Source organism: Anguilla anguilla, chromosome 14 (assembly GCF_013347855.1).
Source record: "Anguilla anguilla isolate fAngAng1 chromosome 14, fAngAng1.pri, whole genome shotgun sequence".
In the NCBI taxonomy this organism is placed as follows: Eukaryota; Metazoa; Chordata; class Actinopteri; order Anguilliformes; family Anguillidae; genus Anguilla; species Anguilla anguilla.
The window spans coordinates 22,294,903-22,316,634 of record NC_049214.1 but is presented as its reverse complement, the minus strand read 5'-3'; the positions used below and the strand labels follow the sequence as shown (position 1 = coordinate 22,316,634).

Sequence of the window (21,732 nt, the reverse complement as noted above, 5' to 3'; positions counted from 1 at the left end):
ACAGTATTATAAATGTGTAAATGGGATAACGTGTGGGCTAATGAAACAGAGAAATGCCAGTTAGTGCAGTGTTTCTGAGAAAACTTTCTTGATATGTGTTATCAAGATACTTAACATTAATGAATTGTGTGTAGGTTCAGTTTAATTTATGTTAAAATTAGCTACAGTTTACCTCCGTGCACATTTAGTATCATAACACTGAATACCTAAGAACAGAAATAATAAACTATTGCTATACTGACAGCACAAATTACAAACTATTTTGATTTCTATGAAAACTGAGATGTGAGCTGACACATTCTGGATTTCTGGCACAATACCAACTGATTATCACTGTTTAGTCTGAGAAAAGGGAGGGGAAACGTGAACATGGCACTTGTTCACCACGAGTGGGACTGAATAGAGTTTCAGTCCTCACTATCACTGAGACTATGTTCGACATGAAGATGAGAGATTTGCTGTGCTTGGGACCTAGTAATATTGGCTAGTTTGACAGACATGTGCACACATATTTGGTTGGAGTTAATATGGAGTTAATACGCTGTTCTGGGGAAGCTCACCCTGCACCATTGGTACTGTTTGGGGAGGTGGTAAATATGCCCACGCCAGAAGTGGATTTCCTATACTTGAGAATCACTGTAAGGTACTCCCTAAATACACAGAAGACAACTTGGCCTTATCCCATTTGCAGCAAGCCTGCAGACTTTACTTTCACTTTTGGGCTAATGACAGAGCTCCATTTACCTGGTCCAGTGATTTTGAGCACTATGGGTCATTGCAATATTTTAATTGAGTGCCAAGGCTTGTAAAAATACTCTGTGGTAACTACAGTACAAATTCATTTCGGGTTGGGGGAAAAAGAAGTAGTTGTGGGTATGTTTTTTGCTCGTTTGGGGTATTACCCAAAGCTGGATAATGCCCCGAGCAGTTTAAATAACAATTTTGGACCCATATAAATAAATTTTATTTCCATATTCTAAGGGGGCCCAGTTCATCCAGCTGTGTGTGTAATATACATCTGTTGCATGGGCTTAATTCCTGACAGCCCATAATTTTTAAGGGCCAGTGGAGCTAAACTTAATGAGACTGGGGGGTGGGGGGGGGGGGGGGGGGGGGTGAGGGTGGGGGTCAGAGTACTGAGGCTTTTTCGTGCACAACGAGCCACGCAATCAGATTTGCAGATCCTTCACCTATTGTTGAGTTCTTTAAAGGCCTGCCAATATGATGAGCAAACATGGTCCCGCTCCCAGCCAGAGACACACTCAATTGCGCAGCAATAATGCGTTTGCTATAATACCCCGAGCTTTTACCCGTGGCACCGCCATCTCTCTCAACGCGGCCCTCCGAGGGCAATGTGCCTTGTGTCTCGGCGTCCTGGGGATAATGCAGGGTCAAAATGTCAACAAGCGCCCCCAGCGCTGAGACCATGACAACTGTGGAAACACCCCCCGCCTTAGCCGGGATGTCCGCACCCCCTCCCTCCTTTCTGTCTGTATGTATGTGCTCCAGGGCTGCTGGAGTGTTGGGGGGGGGGTTTGGGGGTGGGCAAAAATGGGCTAAAGGTGACCAAGAGTACTTATTCCCTCCTAGCAACGCTGTGCACAGCTGGGGTTATTTACGTTAGCCTCCTTATCTGTAAGCGATAGGGTTCACTTTCAAGGTAGATCCATAAAGTCTGGGGCCATGCAGCCGATTCCTGCGGTCCAAAAATAAAACTTGACCGGGGTAAAGCTGTGATGTGTGTCACTGTATGCAGATTGATGGCAAGGGATTTCTGCACATTCCACCGAAATGCAGGTCCCAGTGAGTCTCCGTACCCCTGGGTACTGTATAAACTGTGACACGTCTCAAATGCTGGGGGGCTGCTGTTTCTTGATCTGTTGGCTGTCATTTGAACTTTGTCCTTGTCCAGAATGAAATGAAAGAATGGATTTGTAAAAAGACAACAACAAAAAAAAAAAAAACTGGGTATTCATCTACACAGGACAAATACATGCCGAACTAACCTAAGATAGACATTTCTGAGAAAGTAAACCATTATCCTGCCTGACATAGTGGGACTGTACTTTCTTAGTGAAGGCATTACACTAAGCAGGTGACAGTAACAACCCTTCTCTAATTAGAAAGTGGCATGAAAAGGGACAAATGACTAAACACTGGAGTGGTTTAGAAAATTATATATTATATATATATAGTGTGTGTATATATATATACACACACACACAGCTCTGGGGAAAAAAAAGACCACCCTATATTTTTAAATAAGAATCTGGGTAACTTCAAATATTTACTGTTGGACCCTTCTATGAAAATAAATAGTTATTTTTTACTTTTTTATGGGTATTATATATTTACAGGTATAAAATAATTTATTTGGCATTATTCAATGTATAACAACACTGTATTTGTAGTATTTTTACTTGTTATTTAATGCTAATTAATTTTCTGAATGACAATATTTTTGTTTGGAATTAAAATCACATGTGCTCAATAGTTCATGAAAGAATATCAAAAGTTTGATTTTACCCAGACCCATTTATTTATTAAATCACTGCTGTGTTCGGTCATTTACAAAGCTGTTTTGGGACCTGCATGTTTAAAACACAGCTTGAGGGAAAAATAATAAACAGTACTTTGAAAATGACTGTTTGTGTTTTGTGGACCAGGACACAGTGAACAATAATTAGAACTTAGTTGAATAGGACACATGGTTTAAGAAATATTTCCTATTCACAGGCATACCACCCACATAGACCATAGAGTAATGTTAGAGGTAAGTCTTGAGTGTTCCACGGTGCCTTTTGCAAAAAATTGGCTTTGACTTTTTTGCCGTCCAAGAGGCCAACAGCAAAGATTGCCTGTGTACTGGGCTACAAATGGAGAGGCAAAAAAATTGTGGGTATTTTTTTCTGCCACGGACAACACTCCTGAAAATGACAAGTGCTGTTATCTGCGCAGTGGAACCATTTTTCTAATTAAGGCAAAAGCAGTCCCAAATTTCTCTATTACAGTAGCCTATCACACAGAACAACAACCTGATCCATCCTCATCTCTACTTCCTTCAGATTAAAGTAATGATTCATGAGTTCCTTTGGCAAAAAAGTGACCATGTTAAAGACAGTATTCAGAAGAGTCCCTGACATCAATATTTCTACCATATTTCATGCTTTTATTTCTGAAAATATTTGGGACTGTTAAGTAGCACATCGAACTGAGGCACTTGTTCTTAACACAGTAAGCAGCCCGTGCTCAAAAATTAGACTGTGCCTCACAGGGCAGCATACAACTAACATCGCCCAGGGAGGTAGCATTTCGGTCAGCAGGGTATTCCCTGTCTGGTCTCTCAGTAGCAGCTTGAATGGTTAATCAGGCACCTGTGATCACCTTCCTGCAGTTGTTTCAGTTACAAAGTAAGCGTCTGCACAGCTCAGCTACACAGCAACAAGAAGGAGTGTCTGACTGCGTGCGTTATGAAAGAGACACTTTAATATGCGCACTTCTGAGGGAAGATGTTGCAGTGATGGGACCTGCCTGGAATTACAATTGGGTGTTCCAAAATTAAGGGGAGTAAACTCATTTAGCAGGGATGAACTTTCTTGGTTTTCAGTCATGCTTTTATTGGACGGATTTCAATTTATTTTAAATGCAGTGATCTGTAAAGGAGTGCTCCCCAGAGTAATATTTGGAGTACCACAAGGCTCTGTGTTTGGGCTTCTGGTTTTCTCCTTATGCGTGTTAACCCTTAGAGAGGTTATACAAAGAAGTTATGTCAGTTTTCTTCCCTGTGCTGTTGACACTTGCCTTTTTGGCGCCATTAAACCAGGTGAGGCCGTTCCAGTTCAGAAACTGTGCATTTTTGTGTGAAAAGTTAGATGGTTGTTAAGTAGCACCATAAGAAATGATGCTTATTGGTCACAAATGGCCCTTTAACATAAACATGGTATTGTTTGTCTATACTATGCATGGTTTGGGTTTTTCAGCAATTACAAAACCATTGGTACAACATCCAGATGTAACATTTATGACTCTTTGTGGGAACGCAAACAAATCATTGGATAAATTGGAGAAATGTTGCAATGCACACATTGTAAGCATGTGTAGCTAGTAACCAAGCAAGGTTTAGCCACACCTGGCAAATTAATTGTTCAATACAATATATCCAATATCCCTATTCTATGCTTTACGTTTCCCCTTACATGCATTGTTACTATTATACCATATGATTTTCTGTCACATTTATCCCTACTTATTTTCCCCTTTTTGCCATAAACTAAAAGCAATGATATACTTTGGACGGCACAGTGATAACCAGGGTCAGATATTTTGAAATTTTGCTGGACAAACAAAAATGTAGTCATTTTTAATGATTACAGTAAATTAATGGCATGTAAATAGTTTTGCTAACAGCCTTTGAGGACAGCGACAGCACATGAAAAAGACCTCTCTGACACGACTTGATATATTTGTGTTGCATGGCTTCACCTTTGATACTCACTGGCCTGCCTTCCCTGGGATTGGCTGATTTCCTGCCTTGAACTGTGGATGACCCCGAGAATGGGAGGTGAAGGCCAGAGGGAGGGCTCACTGAAGCAGGGCCTTAGCTAACGGGACACTGTAGCTGCAAAACAGCCCGATGCCAGACACAAAACTATGACCTGCTCATCTGTCCTGTGAAAAACTGCCTGGAATCGCTTCCTACTTATTCGCTCCTTTCAGCTGCATTTTCTAGCCTTCAAACTCACCTGAGCATGAAGGTTGCTGCTCATGGCTCTGTCAACAAAGTATTGTCCTGGCAGACTTTTAAGGTTTTTCATGAGAAACAAACGGAAAAGACACTGAAAAGACTGAACTGCCGTCTTTTCAAAGTTTTCCAAAGCTTATCAGGGGTTTGCAGGACTGGCCTGGACCCACAAAGGGTTGTAGGAGACCGGGTATAGTTCTGACTCAAACATGGATGAACAGCACAACCAAAACAATTCATGTAATAAATGCAAACAACCCTTAAATCTGTAGAGCACCTGGAGAGCTTCGGCACCCTGTGTGAAGCCACGCAAGCACGGCATATTAATCTCAGATGGGCCGTATGTTTCATGCACATCCGTACACCCGTCTCCCCTTCCACACTAAAAGGCAGAACACACACACACAGACACACACACGCACGCATGCACAAACACACACACACACACACACATACATACACCATCTGGTTTAATCTAGTATTTTATTTCATTTTCATTTTTGAAAAACAGATTGATGTAAGAAAGTCAAGATGAACTTTGAATCAAATGAAGTTGACACCTGGAGTTTACCTATGTGATTAAGATAGATTATGAAAGAATTACACATAGCTAATGCAACCAATCCCAGAACCATATAAAAGGGCCTGGAAGTATAAACTTAACATTTGTTCTACTAAAGCACACAGATACTGCTATTAAGAACCACAATGATTGGCAAAGATATGTTATTTCTCTGACTTATGATCTGTGTACATACAGTCCTGTAGCAAAACAACTTGGAGCCAAATAAAACCTTAAAATGTTTTTATGGAATTATAATAAGCACTTGTTGTTAATACCATTTAATATTGTTTCAAATCTTTGTTTTGATCAAAGTTTTGATTCCTTAAGTAATGGGATATTTCAGAAGTCAACAAGCTGTTTGAATGTAATTTTGAATTAGGCAGCTTCACAAAAAAGTTGTAAAATGAAAATATCAAGCTAGGGCTGGAAAACTACATCAGAGTCAAACACGGTAGTGATGGGCGAAAATGAACAAACAAATATTTTTGAACGACTCTTTTTAGTGTCCGGTATGTACCGGTCAGCCTGTCGAACGTCCTCATGAATGAGTGCTCATGAATTGGACTCTCCCTGCATTTTTCCACTCAAAACTGCTGCCTGCTACGGTAGGTGCAGCACTCAAACCATGGCAAGCAGAACAACCAATGAATGAGCGAGATCGAATGAACCATTCTCTCGAACTAGGACGTCTGCTACTTGCCCCTCAAAAAGACCGACAAATTGTTGGTCTGTCACATTTCTGTAACATCGAGCTTATATAGCCTACCTACATACAAGTAGAATGCAGAATCAATGCATTCAAATGAATATTTTATCTTTATCAATGTAAACTTATACATGATGAATGGTAATGCATTGAAGAGAAGTTTGGTGGGGCGTGGTGCACTAGTTGTCGAACGTGCATGTACTATAACGGAGAGTCACAGAGAAACTGACGCCATTTTTTAGAAAAAGGAAAAAGAGAGAGGTTCGATACATTTACATGTATCAACTCGAAGGAACCGATACTGTGACAAGAATCGGTCCGCCCACCACTAAAACACGGAGTATCATATCATAAATTGAGCATATTATTTTACAACTATAGAGTTGCTTTTTTGTCGTGATTGTCAGTAGGAATATAACAGCACTATTTCCCACTCCTAGCCTCACTTGTTAGGTGCATGACCTTACACTAACGTTACACTTGACCTGTCCGCTCCAAATTTTTGGGATGTGCTTTGCTAAGAAACCATTGGTCAGTTGTGTCCAATGAACAGATCTTGTGTGGGTGGGGCTCCATTGTGACATGGCAATTCAAGGCAACTCCGCCAATAACCTATAACATAATGTTGAATAATACTTGCTAGAACCAATTAGACTGCAGGATTTTTCACGGAAATCAACTGTAACTTCACTTTCCAGATGTTCTAGAGACAGAGCGCCAGGGGACAAAACTATAACAGATCTGAAAAAACATGCGTAATGTTTTGTTTTTTCTTTATATTTAAGAATGGCAGTTTGTAAATCAGTCCAGCTATAAGTATTGAGAATTGTGAGGGAGGCTGGTTTTCAAATAAATACAGTAGAACCTGCAATATGTGAATGATTTTGGAATGGTGACTCTGAAATTGTACAGAACTTTGAAAGAGACGTCAAGACTGTAAGGACAAAAATCCCTAATATATTGATTGAGCTCATCATATAGTATAAATTACTCAAGTTTTAAATATGGAACTTGGTTTGGTTAAAGGTATAATTGCATATGCTCCTTCAGGTTCATACCAGTTTGGTTGACTGGTCAGTCCATAACTACATTCAATATCAAAATCACTACCGTATTAGATTTTAGGCAAGAACAATAATAAAAGTCAGAAGACCTAATGAGAATTGTGAAGCTTTTTTGTAGAAACTCGATAGAAAACTAAAGTCGTTATGTTGCCAGAAAACACATAAAATATGCCTTTATTTAATAAAAAAAATTTCTGTTGAACAGAATTAGAAAATTTGAACAGTTCAGATGAACATCTGACTTTATAAATTCTGGACATTGATACTGGAATAAAAATATCCACAGTTGAAATAATAGGCACACCATGTTGTAGTGTTTAATATGTTACATATTTTATATATACTAAATATATATTTTTAAACATGATATTATTTAAACATCTGACAGACTGTAGCTAGGGACCTTTTAACCAATTTTATATTTGTATTTAACTTTAGTGTTTAATTTGTGATTCTTGCAGTCTTGCCAGGCTAAAATAACTATAATAACACCTAGTGAACCGATAAAATATAGAAAGAGCGATATTTAATAAAGTATTGTCCAGCACAAACATGCTAAAGGCATGGTGGGTGCATGCTGAGGCTTTCAAACACATCAGCTCTTTTACGAGGCCACACATTCTGATACTTCATCGGCCCATTGACGATGAGTACTGGAGCCCTATGATATGGTTGAGCTGTTACGAAAGAGAAAGCTGTAGCCTATATTTGGGACTTCAAAATGACACGTACAAGAGAAAAGGGTTCATTCATGCAAAGGGGGTCCTATTCTAAAATTCAAAAGGCAAAAACATTCAAATCTCCTGAACAGCTCCCATTGCTGCTCTGCCAGCCATCATAAAAGGTTGCAGTGTGGTATGTAAGCTACTGGTTATTATGGGTTATATGATCACATCTATCTCGACAATCTCTTACCATCACTATAGAGACATACAGTCTGATTAAAAGCCTTGATTTCAATTCAGTGGGATAATGGAATGGGTAGAAAAAAACGGATATCAAACAATAGAGGAATTTTAAGCCTTGAGATGCCAAGCTTTGATATGGAGCAGGTCTGAAAATACTCTACCGTGAAGGATCAGGTTTAAAATAAAAACCCTCACAAAGACTGCACAGACTTTACACAGGCAAGCTTTCAAATGAAAGTCTGTCTCTCAGTACTAACTAACTGGCTTCTCCAAGAAAAAAAGGATTGCTTGAAATACAGTCTGAACACGATGAATTTTCAATTTGTTGCTTCTACAGAATCTTATAGATATGCATTCACAGTCATTTTGAAAGACAATGTTTATTTGTGTAATAATGCCTAAGATAATACCAGTAACACAAAGTATTTTATTAACACTTGGAATTTAACAAGAATTCTCATCACATGTGATCTATATTGCCTCGTCAAAAGACCTTATTTCATCAGGGTTGGGTGAACCTATGTAAAGCACTGTTTATGATAGATAGGTGGGGTCTGGTTACACCTAAAAATCATTTACCACTTTCTCAAAAGTACGGGAAAGAGTGTTGAGTTAAATATCAAATGAAATTATAACTGACACCAGAGCACTAGGGCTGGGGCAAATGTATCAATCCATCAGTGAATCCAGTTAAAATCTATGTGCCAAATATAACCTCAAAAATGAAAAATGAATATGTGTTTTGGAAGATGAGTGTGCTAATGTGTGTCTTCCTAAACTGTTGGATGATGTAGTGGTTATGGCTATTATTGGGTTTTCCAGATAGAGGAGCAAAGGAAAAAAGGGTAAAAATTCAGTTAACTGCAGGACATGAAGACAATCTCAGGGCTTGCAATAAATACTCTCCTGTCTGCCAAATGTTGGTAAAAGTCCATTTTGGCAGCTGTTAGATAAGCTACCCACCATTTTGGCGGGTGTTGCCTTCAACATTCCAAGAGTAGGACAAAATATTAGTCCCAGATTTCCTGCTTAAATGGTAGCCTAAAAATGTAAATAAAAAACCAGACCTCACCAGAACCACAAAACAGTCCCACACAACATTTATGACACTGTCTTCTAGATTAAATGAAATGCTCCTTGGACAAAATCCTGAGTGAATGCTGTTACCTCCTAAGCACAAAGTAGTATTCTTTAAATCACGTGGTATGGCAATGTTAGCTTACGGACAAACTCCGTTTTGAAATTATACTGTATATAATGTCATTTCCTTGTTGGGAGGAAACAGCCATAGACAGGAAATGTTCTGAAATCAACTCAGGCAAAAGTAATGAAATTACCTGCTGCATGGGATAGGCAGCAGTAAGTGGCTTTGTTCAAGAGGAAAATTTACCTTCTTATTGAAATATAAACATATGATATGTGTACTTCTTACACCTTTTTAAATTTTAACCAATAAATGTTCTTTTAGTATTATTATGATTATTATTGTTAGTAGTAGTGGTAGTAGTAGTAGTAGTCCTACTAGTATATTGTCCATGTATTTCTTCAAATATTAAATGGATAGCTAACTCTTTATGACTTAGTCACAAAGTTCAGTTAATACAAACTGTTCCATGTAATATACCAATATGCAACGAGCACATTTTGACATTTGGAGTTTGAATTAGCCTGCTTTTTTTAACTGAATAATGTAACACGCTTTAATTCCTTTTCCATGCACTACATGTTTGCTAGGTGACAGTGTGACCATATTCCTACTACATTCATACTACAGCCTGAACTCTCTTGATGAAGTCTGAAACTTTTCAAATACTTTTCATGTTCTCTCTATTTAAAAAAAAAAAAAACTTTTCTGTTGTTGAACACCCTGGTAAAATGTTACGTTAATTTTTTAAAAATCATACTGTTGCCCCACAAGAATTCTAATACATGTTCTCCAAATCACCTCCTTCAGGAATTCCTTAATTTCTCCAAGATGGGTAAATGAACTCAGACTGGCTCCTCAGAGGGTTATTGCCTTTCACTGAGTGCGTTGATAAGACGTGAGTTAGTCCACAGTCTCTCCCCGCATGGGGCCTGTACTGCTATTCAAAAGCTAACTTCTTCAAGGCACCAGTGGGAGTCTGTAATCCTCACGTTTATACAGATCGAAGGACATCTTTTATCTGGACTCATGCGGAGTATCTGAGGGTGTGGGGTTACAATATCTGAAAACAGGGGCCCTGGGTCCGCTCCTTTTCAGAGAGGTTTACCCAGATTTATTCCCTCTTTCATCCCTGACCCATTCTGGAAGGACCCATCCAAACGCTTCCCAGGAACCCCATAAACAATGCAGTTTCAGTATAAAACAAAGTTGAGTAGGCATATGAGCTCACAAAACTCCTGTCTGAATATCAATTCTAGAGTTCATGTTTTTTATTTTTATTTATTTAATTTTCTGATGACATTCATCCAGGAATTTTGTATACTATATAATTCAAATTAATCTGTGAAAACCGATGAGAAAAACTACCCAGTGGAAACAGAGACGTGAGAAATAAGAGAAAATTAGTTTCCAATAACACATGAGAAATACTTAATTTCCAATAATGGCAAAAAAAATCTGTTGTTCCTAATCAATATCCTTCATTTCATTAATAGCATTATAGGCTTGGTTGGATGCACCCAGCATTGTTAATTTCATTTTAAGCTCATTTTAAATATCTTTCAATTAGATATTTGCATGAAATTATAGCTGTAACTTTAAGATAACCGTTTTTCTCAGAGGAGAGCTCAAGGTGCCTTTTACAGAGAGGTACAGTATTACTCCAGCAGTAAAGCATTTCGTTTTTTTTTTTAAATGTGACTTTCAAAGAACAATGTAATTTAACAAAATTGAAACATTTTAACGTTATCTTAAAAATCAAAAGACGAAGGTCACTTTTAATATACAGTAGTTAAACTACATAAAAATAAAATACAGCTACTTCGCACATATACACGAGTACATTTCTCTTAAAACTGCACATAAAGGTACTTTTCTAAGTGATGCAGCCCTTGTTAAGCATGCATTGGTACCTCACACCCATTGTTTTACTGGTTGGCCTTATCTGACGGTTGTTGTGGAAATGCTTTCAAAATCTGGTTTTGTAAACAGCTTCACAGTTGTTTACAAGGTGATAAATCCAGGAGACAGACTACACCTAACCTTATTAGACACAAGCTGGGGAGAGCTGAGACGAGCTGGAGTAGCTTTCAGTGAGCACTGCCATTTAAATCCTATCTGGGGTGAGTGCAGAGCCCCCACAATCATTTCAGTGCCATTTTTGTATGCATTTAATTTTTTTTCTCTGTTTTGACACCTGTATTCAATTTATGTGACAAGCGTTCACAAAATTGCAGTAAAATAATATTTTCATGAGTTCAATGGCTCTTTGAAAACATGGCTCCCGCTATTTTTGTCAATCCATGTCTTTTTTTATTTTTTCTTAACCAACTGACAGTAAAAATTTGTGAGTTTTGTGATACTTAAAGAAATATAAAATTTAATTTAAGTAAGAGAGCCAAAGCTTTAACTGGTCCCTTGGACCAGTGTAAATGGCCTACAATACAGTGAGTCATGTGATGGTTTGAACAGATCACCGTTGCACACCCATGCCCACACATAAAAAGTCCTGTGCTCTCGATACACAAGAATATATTCCATTTTCACACCAGCCACAGTTCCCTCAAGCACTCAGCAATTCTTACAAGCTGAAATACAAAAAATGTAATGGTCTGTGAAAACTGTTATGCGAGTAAAATGTTTTAAGTAAACAACGGGTCTGACAGCCACAATTGCAATTACTTTGCTGGCTAACATGAGACTTGCAGCAGAAATATATGACCACCCGTCACAGTAACAGACATGGCTTCAATTCTGTACAAATCAAGGGCTCCACCCTCAATAACGCATGATTGCTTTGTTATTTTTTCATTTAAAGGAGTGTATCAACATGACATTATGAAGTTGGACTGTTAGCTGTCTGAAATTAAGTTGTTTTTTTTTTTCTCCCGCTACTGAATTATAAACTGTGATTCGGAGAAAAGTAATAAGCACTTCCATACATTCCTCAGAAATTACTTTTGGATCCCAGCACGGACCTGAAAACACTTTCTGCGAGAAACTGAAGGGGTAAAGCGTTCTGTTTTGAAAGGATATTTAATACACAAACACAGTTTCACTATTTCACCAGTATCAACAATTTATCGTTAAAAACATTATAGTTAAGAATAATACCAGGATGCATTGCTAAAAACCTTGTCTAAAAACACTGTTGGTGTACGAAATCAGTTGTGAGGGAAAGATTTTCCACAGCATTCATGTTGATTGTGTCATTTAACTGCCCAGGGAAGGTCCTGGAATTCTTAACTGCAAGAAGAGAAAGATGAAGTTGAAGTATATTTATGCTTGATTCACTTGAAATTATTAATATTATAGAGACATAATTAAATGTCCTAGAAAATAACTAGTAGTAACTAATAAGTGCCACTCATAATACATATTTATATGTCTCAATCTGCTTGGCAGTCTTGAGTCAAGTTAAATCTCAAGTCTTAATACAAGTTACAGTGGTTGAATGGAATTATATAATTATAATAATAGTTACCCTGTTATTAAATAAATACTATGATTTAGCAAATACAAAGAGTGGAGAACCATATTTGGCCTGCTGTTCCACTGAAATTTAATGAGTTGTTCAATAAATGTTTTAAAGAGGCTTGTGGAAAAAACACTGCAATTTAGTGCAAATGAATGCAGAGCTTCAGACCCTAAGCGATTTTAATATCCCGATGGCAGACAGTATTCTTATGGCAGACTCTAGCTGTTTAAAACTTTGTTACTGACTGCTAAGGTATTCATGAAATTTTATTCCTGAGCAGATTGCAGTTTTCTCAGATATCAATGTATTGCCTGAGGTCTCAAAGACTTCTGTCTGGGGGGCATTATAGGCATAGCCAGGGATTAAATTATGTTTTAACCTGCAGCAAAAAGAAGCTAAAGCAACCAATAGTTGACAGATCAAATTTTACACTCATCTAAAGAAAGTGTGCCAACTCTGCCTCTCCATAAGAATGTGTGGAGCTAAATGTAGTATTCTTTATCTTCTCTGTCAGGAGGAGGTGCTAATTCCACAAACAGGGAAATAGCCAGGCAAGCTGTTGGCCTACCAGTTTTCCAATTCCAGAGCTGCACAGCTGATTACTGGGCAGCTGAATGCTCAGCTGGTCAATTCCTCTTGGTGCTATGCAAAACTTTTTTTTTGTGTCAAAACCAACACTGAGCAAAAGAAATGGCAAGATGAAGCAGGAGAGAACAGTGTGAGTTGGCAGTTGGTGACTGATGAGAAAGTTCAACTAAGCTATGGCATTTTAAAGAACTGGTGTGCCGTGTATGTGAAAATTGTCATCAAACATGCCCTGATATCAACTGTGACATTTTACATACTTGTAGATCTAGCACTTTAGTCAGCAATGCAGCCTAAGTGCTTCTGGTGCCTTTATGTTGAGTATATACAGCTGGACAATGCTTTGCAAAACTGACAGTAAAATGTTAATAGCTGTTTTACTGTACACACTGCCAGAATGAAAGCCAGGAAAGTTCAAACTAAAATAGATATGGACACAATGCAAGCCAATGTATAAAACCTATATATTGTCTATGTGCCAGTGCATTTAATTACATCACTACGCTGTCTGATGTATCCCAGAGGATGAGTGATGGAGAGAAACACAGTAAGCTTTGGGGCCACTGCTTCGCGATGGTGTTCATGCCCCAGAGGGCCATGTGCCTGGCACCGAAAGGCCTGCAGAATTAATTGTTCTCCCTGTCCCAGTCAAACAAACGGATTCTTAACGGCTACACTAGTTCCCAATCATTTTTGTTCCAGTGACAACACAGATCTATCTTTCAACCTCATTGCTTTTCCATCTGCCAGCCATTATGGAGCCAGAAGCTGGTAACGCACTCGGAATAAAGCCACTCCATAACGCTGTGGCTGCCCGGGGACTCCAGATCCAACCATACTGGCTCGCCTTCAACTTTAATCACTGTTCCACACCAAGTCCGCCGAGAGTACATTCTTCGGATTGCTGAAGCATACGTGTGAGCCCGAGCAAGTTTGCGTGTGTTTGCAAAGAACAGAGAGGGGGAACGGCTGAAAGAGTTATAGTTAAGGTTTTGGCTGCATCCCGCAGTCATTGGAACATACGGTGCAGTTCCAAGTGGAAGGCGGTTCTAAGAGGCAAGATACAGTGGATAACAAACTGTGGATCTTGCACCACTTCTGTTCACACCACAAATCCAGCTCCCACATAACAGTCTGCCATGAACTGCAGCACTTTCTGTGCGCCTTTATTCTAGATGGGAGGGGATCTTCTTTGCGAACATGGTTCCAGATCTCTTCAGACAAAAACAAATCCAGAACTTGCAGAATGAGCATGAAGTTTCATTTAATTAAGATAAAATGTAAACAGTTTAGCAAAAGAAAGGTTTGTGAATTTTTAATTTTTACAAATGCAACTGAGGAAAAAAGGATTCTTCATAAGTGACTAATTAAACCCTGGAAGAACTCATTTCTGTTATCATAGTTACCGTAAGACTATTATGAAAGATTTATGGTAACCAAAGAATATTTCGTACGCAACATTTTGCATGATTTATGACTCCCATCAATGGTGTATGGTTCACTGAAAACCGTTGCCCCAGAAGCCCTTGTTAAATAGCAAAGTATCAGGAAGAGATTTTGAAATCAGTGGGTACGGCAGCGACAAGGGGGGGATTAGCTTTCACTCAGTCTGGAGTAGTTAGCGAAAAGAAAATGAGGGTTTTTTTGTGTGAATGTGGACAGGGTTCAGTGCCTTCTCCTTAATTTCTGCTTTGGAGACTATGAAGACAGGAGACAAGGGTTGATGAGCATGCCCTCACGACTGAAGTTACAGAGTCTGGAAGGATCCCGCTATAAAGGCGTCCATTGTGGGCCCACACTGTCTCTCGCTCCTTGCCTCTCGGGGGGATAATTACGACATGTTACCCTTCCGTGGCAGCCCGGCGCTGGGGCCTCACGGCACGGGGCTAACCTCGCCGGAATCATGGCGCGTTGCTTCTGGGTGAGTGGGCAGATCGGTTTCACTCACCTTGGTGGACCAAGCCCTTGTTAAAAAACCTGCAAGGACGCGTCATGAAATGTGCTCCTTGTTAGAACAACCTGAGCAGGGAGTTCTGCAGACCTATTAGTCTGTCTCTGTTTTCACTCAGGGACTTCCTGTAGTCACCAAGCTCAGTAGACTGTGAAGACCTCTGCTAACGCCTTACCACTTTGAGTCTTCAGAGAAATGGGGGCTGTCTTAATCTGTTTAAACTTGCTCAAAAGAGATGTGGCAACAGTGGTAAAAAAAAAAAAAGCTACAAAAGAATATGAAAATGGATTTTAAAAGGCCTTCAGTAAAAAAAAAAAAAATTAACTGTCAAAAATCCCTTTGGAAAAAAGGTCAAAAGCAGTGGACTATCAGGCCAGAGATCTTACTTCTAAGCATTCACATTCGCTTGTGTGTCTTTCTGTGCAAACTGGAATAGATGATTTTTGTGTTAGGAGAAGCTTCTGAAGTCTTAAAACTGATTTTTCACATTCAACACCTGGTCTGAAATGAACTGCTTCTGTACGAAAAACTCAAAGCAGACAGGCTGGGTAAGAAATAGGCCTATTACCCAGTTTCCTCTTATACCTACAAAAGTAAGAATTCAGCACTAAAAAGGACATTGTTGGCTTCCAAACAAGATAGTCTGGACGGGAATATAGGTATCCGATAAGAAAATTCCAGATAATAATTTTTGTATGGATCAAATTAATACAGTATAGAAAAAATAACAATTCTGGAGCAGTACAAATAAGTGGGAACTTTTAAAAATCAAGCCCACAAAATGAATGGAAGTGGCAAACCATATGGATTTTTAACAAGAGTGAATGCATGCAATACAATTCAATGTCATTTTTAATCACATTACTTGGATTTTCACATGAATGAGCTTGTGTGAAGTTAAGGGATTGCTATTTCAATGTCTGCTTCTTAACCATTTGGAATTCAGTCAAATGTATACTATTGCAAAGCAAACAGCTACATAACCACAAATATGAACAGACCTCGCTATGATTTCCCCACCTAAGGGCTTAGAAATGTGTTTGGCTGGATATATCACGCATTCGTATACCAGAAATCTTTGGGCCTCTAACATGGTACAGCCAGCAAAATTTGTTGTTCATTTTGCATCGCTCATTGACTGTTTCCAGAAAGTTTCAAGGCCTTATTAGATTTACAATTTAACGATAATTGTAAGGTAAACACCCGGCCATTTTGTCAGAGCACTGTCCCTAAGGGTTTGAACACTAGAACACTCAGACAAGGTAGACATAAAACTGAGTCAATTTCCTTTAGTGCCAAGTGCATGCTCATCTAACTGCTTAACACAGGTTGTGAAAAGGGATTCTTTTGTCTTTTTGCACACAACAACACTAACTTTCACAGCACGGTAAGTAAAGATTTAGACAAGAATGTCCATCATTACCTCCCAATGCACATTTTGTTGCCTTATCACAAATAAAGTGCAGTTTAAAAAGACAGGAGGCATTGCTAAGTGCAGGTAATTTTAAGACTTGAAACTGCAATAAAATCTACATAACTGGGGAAAAAATGTGCTCCAAAGTAATTTTTTTGAATAAGAAACCAAAGTATAAACATTTGTTTCCAATTTCTACCTACATTAAAACAAAGAGATGAGTTTTACTTTAACAAAATCTTGTCAAAATAGCCTCATTTGGCTTTAATTACATTTTTTTTTTAATTTTGGAAGTCTATCCAATCATTTTGAAAATACTAAAAACAGAAGTTAAATTTGTTTAACGTGTTTCTGTAGGTTTACATTGACTGTGGCTGATATAAATGTGAGTGTTCCAAAATTTTGATTCACACAATTTGCTGAGTTTAGCAAATAAAAAATTAACTCACCAAACTACGCATTTATTTGTAATCATTTTTCTTGCTGATCAGGACAAATGTTCATTGCATCCAGGAAACTGTCTATAGGATATCAGCATTGGTGATGTTTTAGAATTGAAATGTCCACTTCCTATTGTCCTCCCCTCATTTTTGATGTGACTGATGCGTGCTCATTTTCCCCTTTCCAGCTGTTCTTGATATAGAGCATCAGGGTTTGAAGCTGCAGCATTGCAGAAGAACAAGCTGCATGTTCATTCATTTTGTGACACAAGCAAATGCATGTTTGTTTGAATTTAATAACATCAAACAACTGACGTTTTCTGAAGTTTCTGGGACGCCATATATGGCACTTTGCTGTAAGACTCCTTTACAAATTCTACTTTGCATCATATTACTGCGAACATCTCATAAAACGTGGTTTGATTCGGCGTTTGTATCACTTTGAATCGGCTCAGGATTAAATCTCTTCGGCATGAGCTTCATCGCCTCCCGTTCTGCGCCGCCATAATCGTTACACCACCTCACACTGCTTCTTTTGTTGACTTAACCCCAATTGCCAGGACTTAATTAAACATACGCACTTTGCTGACAGTGGACTTATTTTATCTGACATTTCATTAAAAGGGAGTTACACTAGGCACTGGCTGGGCTGCATGCACTCAGAGATGCTGCAGATAAGAAGATGCTTCAGATGTGAAGCCCTGATACTGATTTATCCCCCGAAAGGCCAGGTGCAAAGAGGAAGGGCTGAGTCGGTAAACTTTATAAAGACACAGCCCATTGAAATCTACCTGTGTGTCGACACATCTGTCAAATGACTCCATGTTTTCAGCTCAGTTAAAACACTGTGAGTGGAGGTACTGAGTTTCACACCTATGGAGAGTGCAATTTAGATTACTAGAGTATTTTATTAGCAGTTACAACACATATTATTACATATACAAGGGAGAGTTTGAGTGTGGAGTGAGCAATTTCTCTGAAGTGGGATTTGGAAACTAAGACTTAGGTCTATTACAGACACTGAACATAGGCTTTCCAAAATCCAAAGGATCATATTTAATATTCTCAGCTTCAAGTTTTGAGTTAAATTGAAGCAGACAATGTGGCAATATGTGGATTCCTGGATTTTCTGCATAAATCTGGAATTGTTTCTTTATGGATTTCACAGTAACCCAGTCAAAGACGACTTCTGTGCTTCTTAGTCCCAGGATTCCAGTTTTTCCAAGATTTAAACATTTTTCCCAACTGTGTACCTCAAAATGGATGGTCCCTTTTTGCACTTTTCACAGACAGCTGGGTTTTAATAAACTGTCCTACGTGGCTTTAATCATATTTCAACTCATTTACTGTACCTCTATGAAAGGTAATCTTAAAATGTTCAATGCACACAAAAGTGATAGCATGTCCTATTATTTTGCTGAACAGTGGAAAAAGTAGGCGACATCAGAGAGATGGATAAGAAGATATGACAGCCCAGGAGTGATATTTGAAAGAGAAGAGTAAGGCACTCGCGTTTCTGCACATATGGTGCTAGTAATAAGATATGTGAATCTCTGCCTTTAATAAATGTTCAACCTTAACAGTTGAATATTTTCAGAAAAGTATATGCTTATGAATGTCCACAGAACCGCCACTAGTTCACTATCGATTTTGATCACAATGCATGAAACCATCACATTCAATATTTCAGAACCAAAACAAGGTACAGGCCTGCTGCTCAAGAATATATACTCAGATATATGTGCTCAGATATGATACAACTCACTTAAGGAGATCGACATTCAGTGATCCAGGGTTGAATTACAATGCCCTCAAAAATAACACCCTTTATAAAGATGACTAAATAAGGCTGTATAAAATAATAAAGGTAAGGAGTTATACTGTACACTCAAACAAAATGGTGAATCAAAACATATTTTGTTAAAATATGTTTTCCACAAAGAAATATAATAATTATTTTAAGTAAAATCCAACAAAATTAAATCTGCATTAACATTCTGTTTTGGAAAGTTGATATCAAGTTGTGCCCTCTTATGGCTTCCTGTTTCATTGGAGTATAAAAATTGCCCCGGGGCTCTTTTTAAGGTTACTAGAATCATGAACTCCAGAAAGTACTGGAATGTTTTGCCAGAAACCTGGCACACTCTGCCTGGATGTTCAAACTTGGCTGCCAAGTCTCCAGACTTGAACCTAGTTGACAATTTATGGTTTGTATTCCATAACCTTTTTTGTTTGTCTTCATTGAGAGTAATTTTGGAGGGCGCAGTTGAACTGGCCACTCGCTGAAAGGGTTGTGCTACGAAGTGAATGGACTCACCGGCCCCAAAGGCAAAGAAGAAGCTCTTGTCTGGGTTTTCCTCCAGCAGGGCCTTTACTCTCCGACCCATCCTTTCATTGCGTTTGTAGATCAGCTCCTGCCTGAAGTAGCTGTCGATCTCCTGGGCAGTGATCTGCTCGCTGGGGGGCAGGGTGACATTGTTGAAGTTGGGAACCTGGAGAAGGATCACACAAAGAGGCCAGCTGAAGAACATCAAACCCATAAATCCCATAATGAGAGAAGCTGGATAGCCATCAGGAGTCACGGAACTCCCTTAACAATGAGGGACGGAGGGGCTTCTGCTGCATTCAGAGGTACAAAATTAAATATGGACAAATTTATACCTTTTTATTCCATCAGGGCCATTCAGTTTTTTTCTGTAGGTTTTATCAGTATTGTGGTGGTCCTTTGGGGAGTCACTGGCAGAGTGCTTAAATAAGCTATGTTATTTGTGCTTTCTAAATTTCCAGTAACCACTGCACAACTCAGAGTGCCACTTTCTTTTGCCTCTCTGGCTCCCCCGAATAATTCAGTACCATCAAGAAACCCTGTTGTTACCATTTTTCATTTGTATCACAATAAAATACACAAGAAACTTCTTCAAACCATGCACACCACATTCTTAAAATGTTGGGAGTTCTACCATTTTGCCTCTGTCACTGCAACAGGCTTAGAGTTCAAGTGAGCTGAATGTCTAAAGCCGCGTTTCCACCAAAATTACCCGGAACTTTCAGTCCCAGGAACTACTTTACCAGGAACTAAAAGGTTCCTTCAGCCAATGGTTGTCTGCGTTTCCACCGGGGTCTAAAGTACCGCGAAGATTAGGCAAATTAGCCCACTGACGTTTGAAAAAGCGACGTTGTCGTCGGTCCATCTGTCATATGATTTCTTCTGTAACCCCATTCTACCACCGAAGTAGCCTACATTATTTTCTAATAACCGGGACAGCCCGGAGGGGTTTATTCCACTGATATACAACGAGTTACCAACAATGACTATATATGGTTACTTTTGTATTTATTGATTTTCATATATCCTCTCAAACACATTCATTATGTTTTTATGCGAACATTCGCTTTCATGTCTTGAAATCCGAAGCGACAGAATGCATTCACATTTATATGTATAACTGGCAACAACAGCAGAAAACATGCACACGTTGTAAACAATTTGCTGTTTGATTACTTTCTCGTCGTCAATTCCATATAGGCTAATGGCAAAATGACAAGAATAGAACGAAAACTCGGACTTGCGTGAAAATGTAAATTAGTAGTGGTACAGCCACCGTTTGCTTTCCTTCGAAGTTACTGCTAGCCGAGCAGCGAAGTGTGCCCTCCAGATGCGAACCATGCACCATAAATTAGTCCATAGTCTTCCTGGTCTTTTCGTGGAATTGAAAAATGGCAGTAAAATTGAGTAAAATTACGGCAGTCTGAAAAAGCTAAAGGGAAGATTACTAGAATTAACCTGTTATTTTACCCGGATAAAAAGTGCGGAAGGTGATTTCCAGTTTGCTTGTACTGTATCACCAATGTTAATTATGCAGAACTACCGCATACCTCACATAACTGTATCAAACGTTTTGAGTCAATTACAACGGGCTAACAAAGAAAATCCGGAAGAAAATATTCAGCAACCGAATTAATCCGTTTGAATGTTTTGGTAGCCTACGTAATATGCTGTCCCAGCACGAATGCTTAGCATTTTATAAAACGAATACTAAAGCAAGAAAAGAACAGAAGAGCACACGTTATAATTCCAAGACGTTGGCAGGCTATAACCAAAACTAGGCTACTGCGCCGCATAACATACAAGTTTGATTTGAAGTTATTATGAAAATAAATTGGTTTGCCGCTGCATATTTTCAAACATGGCGGGTAATGGCGGAAAATAAATACAACTCAAATGCTGCGAGTACTCGACCAATCAGAAATGTTCAGCGCTGCAAGCTCCACCCAAAAGGTTCCTGTACTTTCGGAAAGTACTACCCTCCGAGCAGGAACGTTTTGGGGGGTAAAACAAAGCCCCCAGAACTAAATTTAGACCCTAGTTCCTGCGGTGGAAACGCACTGAGTTCCTCAAAAGGTTCCTAGTTCCGGGGTATAGTTCCTGCGGTGGAAACGCGGCTTAAGTCCTTCCATGTTAACCACTGAACCCGGTTGGAAGCACTGTCTGGTTGAAGGAAGTAAAGCTGACTCACCTGAGAGGTATCATGGTTGAAGATGATGGAGTTGAGGTCTCCACAGTTGTAGTGCCTGATGAGGTCCTCTGTGGTGTAGGGCACCTGTAGGCTGCCCGCACGCAGGCTCTCCTGCTGTAGGAGGGTCTGGTTAAGGGCAAAAATCACCTACCAGGGAGTAGAAAAAAGAGCATTGGTTAATTTAACACACAACACATAATTACATAGAAGATGCATGCT

The 21,732-nt window shown here is 39.0% G+C and overlaps 1 protein-coding gene across 1 annotated transcript in view; it reads right to left on the bottom strand.

Moving 5' to 3' along the window:
- The window catches only part of trabd2a (TraB domain containing 2A), a 56,338-nt gene that overhangs the window by 10,873 nt on the left and 23,733 nt on the right, over positions 1-21,732 (bottom strand). The window contains exons 3-4 of the mRNA XM_035391860.1: positions 21,514-21,660; positions 19,314-19,488 (exon numbers count right to left, since the gene is read on the bottom strand). Of these exons, the coding sequence (XP_035247751.1) occupies positions 19,314-19,488; positions 21,514-21,660 (322 nt within the window). The remainder of the gene's footprint in view (positions 1-19,313; positions 19,489-21,513; positions 21,661-21,732) is intronic.